The sequence below is a fragment of the Myodes glareolus genome, chromosome 12 (genome assembly GCF_982192425.1).
Source record: "Myodes glareolus chromosome 12, mMyoGla1.1, whole genome shotgun sequence".
Lineage (NCBI taxonomy): Eukaryota > Metazoa > Chordata > Mammalia > Rodentia > Cricetidae > Myodes > Myodes glareolus.
Genome location: NC_142037.1, coordinates 15,391,341 through 15,399,331, shown reverse-complemented (window position 1 = coordinate 15,399,331; position 7,991 = coordinate 15,391,341). Strand labels below are relative to the sequence as shown.

Sequence of the window (7,991 nt, the reverse complement as noted above, 5' to 3'; positions counted from 1 at the left end):
TGGCGTGTGTGTGTGTGTGTGTGTGCTGGGGAGGTAGCTCATTTGGCAAAATGCTTTCTGTGCAAGCCTGAGGACTTGAATTTGGTCTTCAGAACTCATACAAAAGAAAAGAAGCCTAGTGTAGAGGCAAGTGTTTGTACCCAGTCAGTGCTGGGAGGGAGAGACGAGAGCATTTCTGGGGCTCTGATCAGCCAGCCTCATCTACTTGGTGAGTAGACTGTGGACCAGTTGAGAGACCCTGCCTCAAAAATTCAGGATGAGTGTCATGTTAGGAAAAATACTGAGGTTGACCTCTGCCTTCCACTTGCACAAACACACACATGAATGAACACATGTACACACATATGCAGTCTCACATGTGAAATTACACACACATGCATGCTTGTAGATGAACACACAAAAACAAGAGAGAGAGCTGGCTTGATAAGTTAGAGTTCTGATCTGGATTATTTGAAATTATTCCCTCTGTTTTTCACCCATGGCCTCATTCTCTCTCTCTCTCTCTCTCTCTCTCTCTCTCTCTCTCTCTCTCTCTCTCTCTCAGAATGGTGTTCATCTGGGGATCATGAGACTTGCTCTTTTATTATATTGTTCTAACTAGCATTTCTAGATTGAGGGGTATGAACATCTCTCCACCACCCATCAGCAGTTGCTTGACCAAAGGAATTCACCATGAACCCAAAAGCAATGGGTGTTGCCAGCCACAGGCTCTGGTTGGTATCCCTATCCTGCCATGTGCTTCCCTCCAACTATTTTCTTGTGAGCAAATGTTTGCATTGAAATGCTGTAGTCCTTTCGTTTCCTGGTGATCTTTGCAGAGACCTTTGTGGACGGAAGGATGTTGCAAAATTTGATTTTGTGATAGTTTTTCTTCTTGTTTGTTTCTGATATCTGTTCTGTGGCCACAAATGAGAGGCAATGCCCCCTGTAACCTGTTAGAGCTTTATAGATGAGAGAGAGGACTCTTTTCCAGATTATTTGACCTTAGCTGCCCTCTCTATACCACGGAGAGGGGGGCGCAGGGAGAGTAGCGATCCTCAACTGAAAGGGATTCTGCACTTTCACTCTCAAGGCATGGATCAGTATCTGAAGGCATTTTGATTGGGTGTGTAGATGGTGTTGCTACTGTCCTCTACTGGAGAGAAGACGGAAATATATTAAAGATCCCATAGCCTGTTTGCAATACAAAATGTTCTCAGTGATTCTGAATTATTAAATATAAATTAGTGCTGGTATAGGGTTAGTAGTTAAGTTAGGGAATGGGAGATGGCTCAGTGGCTAAGAGAGCATGCTGTGAAAGTATGAGGACTTGAGTTTGAATCCCCAGCATCCATATAAAAATGGGGTGTGGCCAGTTGTGCACTATTGATACTGGAGGATTTTTGTGACTTGCTGGCCACCAGTGTAGCTTCAGGTTCACTGAGGACCTTGTCTCTAAAAATTCTGTCAGAGAATGATAGAAAAATACACTGGACATTCTCTTCAGGTCTGCTTGTATGTGCATGAATATGTATACCTACGTATATAAATATGTATACACCACACACACACACATACAGATGCAGAGAGAGAGAGAGAGAGAGAGAGAGAGAGAGAGAGAGAGAGAGAGGAGAAGCCAGGAGAGAAAGATATAGATAGGTAGATAGATAGATGGATGGATGGATGGATGGATGGATGGATAGATAGATAGATAGATAGATAGATAGATAGATAGATAGATAGATAGATAGATTGATTGATATTTCAGGAAAACTCTATTTTTTCCTTGTTATTTCCCATCTCTCTGCCAGTTTCATTGTGTACCCTTCTGTCCTTGCCTGTTCATTCAAACTCACCCACCCCCATAAGCCAAATCTTCAGTTATTTAAACTGCGAATCAGGTTTCTGTGTGTAGGAAGAAGAGAGTAGCTGAGAGAGAAGACACACATTGCAGTCTAGAATCTGGGTCTTTATTGAGGTGTATTGCCCTTTGGGAACCTTCTGAGACATCTAAGAACCTTCAGGGAGATTGGGGAGTTGGCAAGGCTTCTACAGGTAGTAGGTAAGCAAGAGCATATGACACAGAAAACCTGATCAATTCCGGTTCCAGATTTCCTCACAGGCTAGTCCAAGCTCCAGAGTTAATTCTCCCTCAAGATCTTATTGATCCAGGGCCTGTAATGGGAGATTCTGGTGAAGACAGCAGGTGGCTTTGCATTCCGATGTCCACAGGATGCAATGCCTTGGGCTATCCCAGCACACAGGAGGGATCCTCCAGAGTCTCCCTGTTGGGGAAGGCACAGACAGGAAATGCATGAATGAATGACTCTACTTCTACCCACCCATTTCACCTTAGAGCTGCAATTAGGTCTAGAGTCAGCCCAGGAGCCTGATGTGCCATCTTTCTTTCCTAGGACAGTCACCATGCCTTCCTCACACCACCCCATATTCTCTGAGCAGCAGACAGAAGATGGATACTCACTCCCTGATCCCTAAACGCTGAGAGTAGCTGACAATCTTCTGCCCTGCCTCCTTCTTGCCCTCTGGTTCCCAGCAGTGGTTTTCGAAAAAAACTAGTAAGAGGATCACCTTGTATACATTTCGCATCTTCTTGCCCACACACAGCTGGAGTTTGTCATGAAAATCAGGGAAGTGATTGCAGTTTTGGGGATCCAAGATTCTCATCTTCACCTCTCGCAGTGTGTCGGAGGCTGGTTCATTAACATTTGTTTTGCCCCAGCCAACTGCCCTGCACACCCTCCCAGGTGTGATGGACTTGAACTTGGCTGAGAATGGGAGGGTTCCCACACCTAGGGTTAGGTTGGCTTTCTCTTTCAACTGTGAAGGGAATGAGGTTCTCTTAGTGAGGGCTGTGGGCTAGGAGGTAGCTACAAGTAATCAGGGAGGAAAAGGGCAAAATATGAAGTACAAGAGGTTGGAGATAAAAAGGGAGTTCTGTCCTGAGGCAGAGCAGAGGAAGCTCAGGGCAATGGGGACCTGAAAGAAAAGTCTAAGGGAGTGGAATCACAGGAAAAACTTGTTACCTTCAGTAACATGATGTCGTTGAGATTCAAATGATCATCATATTCTGGATGGGGAATTGATTTTCAACCTCAAGTCTCTGCCAAGTGTCTTCTTTTCCTTTTCTGTTGTGGGCTCCTAGGAGGACTGTTATAGACCTGTTATGAGGAAGGATGGAGGCTGAGGATGAAGAGTGCTTGCCTAGCATATGTGAAGATTTGGGTTTGATGCACAGCGCTGTATAAACTGATGGTGGTGCAGTTCTGTAATCTCTGCACTTGAGAGAAAGAGCATGGGGGATTAGAAGTTCAAGGTCATTCTTAGCTATATGATCAGTTTGAGGCTGGCCCAGGCTACTTGGCACTATATTTCAAAAACAAAACACAAATAAAACCAACAACAGCGACAACAAAAAGGAAGGACGAGCAGAAGACAGTGGTAGCTTCAGAGATAAACACATTTTGAGAAAAGGCTGGAATTCCTCAGTGGGATGTGGGGTTCTCACAATCTCCTCATTCTGGGCTACTTGTGGTTTCAGATGGCTGACTTTGTAACCAGGAGAGCACTGTGGAGACGTCTGCACTTGGGCCTAAAGGTAGATCTTTGGCTCAAGTCAGCTTCAGGAGAGAAAAGGCTTCAAGAAAGAGTTTTTACATTGCATTTTCTGTTGCAAGACGTACTTTCTAGGTCTGGGTGCCCTGGAATTGCTGGGGAATGAGCAAGAAATACATGACTTAGGGGGCAGGGTTGGCATTCCCCAGTTTGGGGAACTTTTTATGGGGCCAGCCTTCTTCAGCAAGAGTTACGAGGAAAGCAGGGAGTAGCAGTGCCCTGTGGATGGTGGTCTGTCTTCCTTATAAATGACCGGCTCTGGACCCTGGGAACTGACTGTCAGTGTTCTTGAAAATGGCAAGGAGGGATGGCCCAGAAAACTACTGACAAATGAGCCACGAGTGTCTTCTCTGCTAAAGGGGTCTGGAGGGGATACTACTGGAGAAACCTCCATTGCCTCTGGGTGGGGGGAAGCTGCATTTATAGAGATTGAGGCTCAAGGCATCTCTTTAAATACATCTCTCACTTGCCAGTTGGCCTAGGTTTGGGATCCCTCTTCAGGTATCGCCTGGGTTTGACCCAGGTTGCCACCCTGATGATCAAGCTCATATTTAGGGATGGAAGAGCATCCTGTCTCACCTTCCTGCACAGTGGGCAGCAGTCATCACAAAGTTTCGTCTTATCAGGAAGCCACTGCAAGCCGACAGGTGGTTCTCAGAAGTTTTAATTTCCAGATAGGCCATGTAGGGGCGGGAGTGTGGTATACACTCTGTGCCCCCGATGATCTCCCCTAGAACAGAGAAGCAGGGTGTGGATGCTCTCTCCAGAGAGTTCACAGTGGGGTTAAGGTTGGGAGAGGGTTCCCTCGATCTTCTTGCCCTAAATGCTGCCTGTCTTCCTCTCAAGTGTCTTGATCATAGTTTCTCACCCTCCTCCAGTCACTTCTTTCCTCAAGGCACAGCAGCCAATCCTGCCTTAGGTTTAGGCAGTTTCCACTTCTGATTTCCTACACTCTGCCCTGGCTCTAGACCATCTACCATCCAGAAGCACATGTGGTCTTAAGCAAAATCACAGGACAATCTTTTGCCTTAAGCCCCAAAGATGAAGAGAATGTACCTGTTTTTCTGGAGCCTCCCTCTTTCTCCCACTTGCTTTAGGATTATCCCCACTCAGTCACCACAAGTTTCCATGTTCCTGGAGACCACTGTGGCTTTAAAGAATGAAAGGGTGTGTCCCAGGAGAAGACTTCACTCTTAGGCTCCTGAGAAGAACTTGAGACTCATTTAATAGTCCCCAAAGGCAGACTAAACCTCATTGTTTTAGGGGCTGGCCCTGGATATTTGAGAGGGAAGGACCCCAACACTCACCAGCTTTGGCGCTGGAGCCCAGGAGGAAGAGCAGCAGATAGAGAACAGGAAGATGCATCCTTTCACGGTGGCTGCTCACAGCCAGTGCAAGCTGTCTTTTTAAGTCTTACACTTATTACTCCCAGCAGGCAGGGGAGTGGCAGAGCTGTTACCACAGGAACTGTGTGGCTGTGGTTTCTTCTTTAAGCCAACTGTCTTCATGACTAGATGCTCTTCAAGAATGACACTATTTTACTAGAGGTGAAATTAAAGCCAAAACTCTGATGTCACAGGTAGACAGGTCCTAAACTGTGCATCTGTGTAAGTTAAGGGTGTGAGGACAGAATAGGAAGGAATCTTACCTTTTTCGCTAGGGAAAACTTGTTAAAGGTCCCTAGACACTTGAGTTGAAGGTAATCTTGGTACTGAGCTTCCAGGAGCACAAAGGCAGTGATTACTATAGCCCACAGAAGGCAAAGTGTTTTGTAGAAATACTCAGTGGACATATACATGTAGAGACATGTACATGAGCTAATAAACATATACAATATGCCATCCAGACAAAGTAAATTAAAAGTATAATATTCTGTTAGTTTTTATGCTATTCCAGTCTATAACACCATATAGTAAAAGTTGAACAGCATCCCTCTTTAATAATGGTTACCTGAAATTTTTTTAAAAAAATAACCCACATTTCTTCCTCTGAATCAGAGTTTTTAATCTGAGGAAGAGACAGAGAGAAATAAAAAAGAGAGTTAGAGAAGGAAGCAGACACTAGGATGGGACTCCACATGCCTCAACACGAGACTGAAGAGATAGGATGACCATTTGCCCGATCTGTCCCTCTGTTTGATATCTTGGTATGTTCATAGCAGCCCTATCGGTTATTATTCTTTCAGTTTGTTGGCTTGACCTTAGGGTTTATGGTTTAGAACTAGATCTTTCTGATTTCAAATCAAGGGTCCATTCTCCTCACCACAGAAGAGAAAGAATCTTGCTCAGTGTGAGAGGAGGAACAGGGTATGAAGTAAGTAATTTTCTCTGGAAGACTGAGGTGGTTCTAAACTGAAGACTACAATGTCAGTGTCTGAGAGGTAACACTTTTTCTTTTTTGCTATAACTCCCTTGGAAAATACCATTACTGTCTGTTTACAAATAAAGAATTGAAATGGAGACCAAGACCACACTACCTCTAACTATTTTTGATTTTTTTGTGACAGAATTTCTCTGTGTTACAGTCCTAGCTGTCTTGGAACTCATTCTCATAGATCAGGTTATCCTCAAAATCACAAGAGGTCCATTTACCTCTGACCCCAAGTGCTGGGATTACAGGCTTGTGTCACTAAAACCAGATGGACCTCTAACTGTTAAAACACACCAAGTACCTAGTTAGTGCTCCCCCAAACATGGAAGAGCAGTCCAGGAAAGAGCAGGAAACACAGTGGAGTGCTATTTCTCTTGGAGACCAACAAGAGGTTTAGTTCACAGGTGGGAGCCTATAGAAGGGTAAACGCTTCCTGCACATGGTCCCTTCCACCATCCCCTTGTTTCACGCTGGGCACACGAGCACAGGGATCCATTTCTTAGTATCTATCAGCTGTGTTACTCTTTTCTGAACTTTCTGAGCCAGTCCACATCTCTCACCCTCTTAAAAATAAAACATTTACACATGCTTCCCTAAAATCTTTGTGCACATGAAGTATATGAATATAGTTTATCAGAATTCTGCTTTCTGTTTTGCCTCCTTGTCTGCTTTATGTGTTGCTTTACTTAATAGTTTAATTATGACTTGAAGTTCATGAAATTGGAGTGTGATTAGTTAGAAAGGAATGGGAGTTACTAGGAGATATTGTCTGTGCTTCATTGTATCAAGGAGGTCATGGGTGTGGCAGGGCCAAGAACTCAGGCATGGCCCCTGCCAGCATTCAGGGCCTGGATGACACCATTGCCTTGGGTGGCACTGCAAGTTACTTAGATTGGCATGGACCCAATAGCAGCTTGGTTCTTGAATGTGCACATGACGCCGGTTGTGGGTCCAGATCCCAAGCATTCACACCGCCTTCCATGGTAACAGAAGCCCAGGAAATCAGCACAGATCCTGTCTGTGGCAAAATCACACTAATAGCTATATTTACATTTATACTAATCCGTAGTGATGCTGGAAACCCAGATGTCTAGACTGGTAGGCAGTGAGAAAGTTGGAGATGTTGATGTTGATTTCCTGATTGCAGTTGGTAATGGCAAAATTTTCTCACTGAACATCCGTCAAGGATTAAGCCCAACATATTGGGTCCTATTGGGGAATAGTAGCCCTCATGTGAGGTCTCCTCAATTTCAGACTCCACAGCATCCTGCAACTAGTGCAGTGTTTCCATTGGCTAAGAACAATGGGGATTTACTTCTAAGAGTAAGGCAGACCACTTAAAAGTTGACCTAACGCAGGGATTCTTCCAGTAGGCTAAAAGTCACTATGCCATCTTTGAAGAAGATGACAGTTGAATATGGGTGGCTCAAAGCAAATATGGAGCCAGCTCCATACTTAAGTTCCTGAGGACATTTCCACCAGTTGCTAGTTCTTCCCTCATTTGGTCCAGAAAAGGCTGGTGCTCTCCTGTTGTGACTTCTGCAGCCTCACACACCTTCCAGCGACATCTGAGGACAGGCTCTCCTCACTCTGCAAATAGTGAAAGTTTGAGTTCTCCCTTTCTGATTTGTATCCCTTGCTCTTCTTTTGCTGTCTTAATGCTCTAGCTAGAATTTCACGTACTATACTGCATAGATATGGAAAGAGAGGACAGTCTTGTACCTGATTTTAGTGAATTTGCTTTGAATTTCTCTCTGTTTCTAGTATTTGGAACAATTTGAGGAGTCTTGGTATTAGCTCTTCTTTGAAGTTCTGGTAGAAGTCTACATTGAAACTATCAGACCTTGGACTTTTGTTGATTAGGAGACTTTTGATTACTGCTTCTATTTCCGAAACATTATAGGTCTATTTAAATTGTTTACCTGGCTTTGATTTAACTTTGGTAAGTGGTTATCAATCCAGAAAGTTATTCATTTATTTTAGATTTTCCAATTTTGTGGGGAACAGGT

General features: G+C 44.2%; 1 protein-coding gene across 1 annotated transcript; it reads right to left on the bottom strand.

The window, feature by feature from the left end:
* Positions 1–1,927: 1,927 nt before the first annotated feature.
* LOC148120142 (chymase-like) lies at positions 1,928–4,330 on the bottom strand. Its single transcript, XM_087895879.1, has 4 exons — positions 4,192–4,330; positions 3,024–3,158; positions 2,569–2,817; positions 1,928–2,264 (listed from the first exon to the last, which is right to left on the bottom strand). Exons 2-4 carry the CDS (start codon positions 3,033–3,035, stop codon positions 2,121–2,123), a joined length of 405 nt encoding a protein of 134 aa, XP_087752005.1. The 5' UTR covers positions 3,036–3,158; positions 4,192–4,330; the 3' UTR covers positions 1,928–2,120.
* Positions 4,331–7,991: the final 3,661 nt, after the last annotated feature.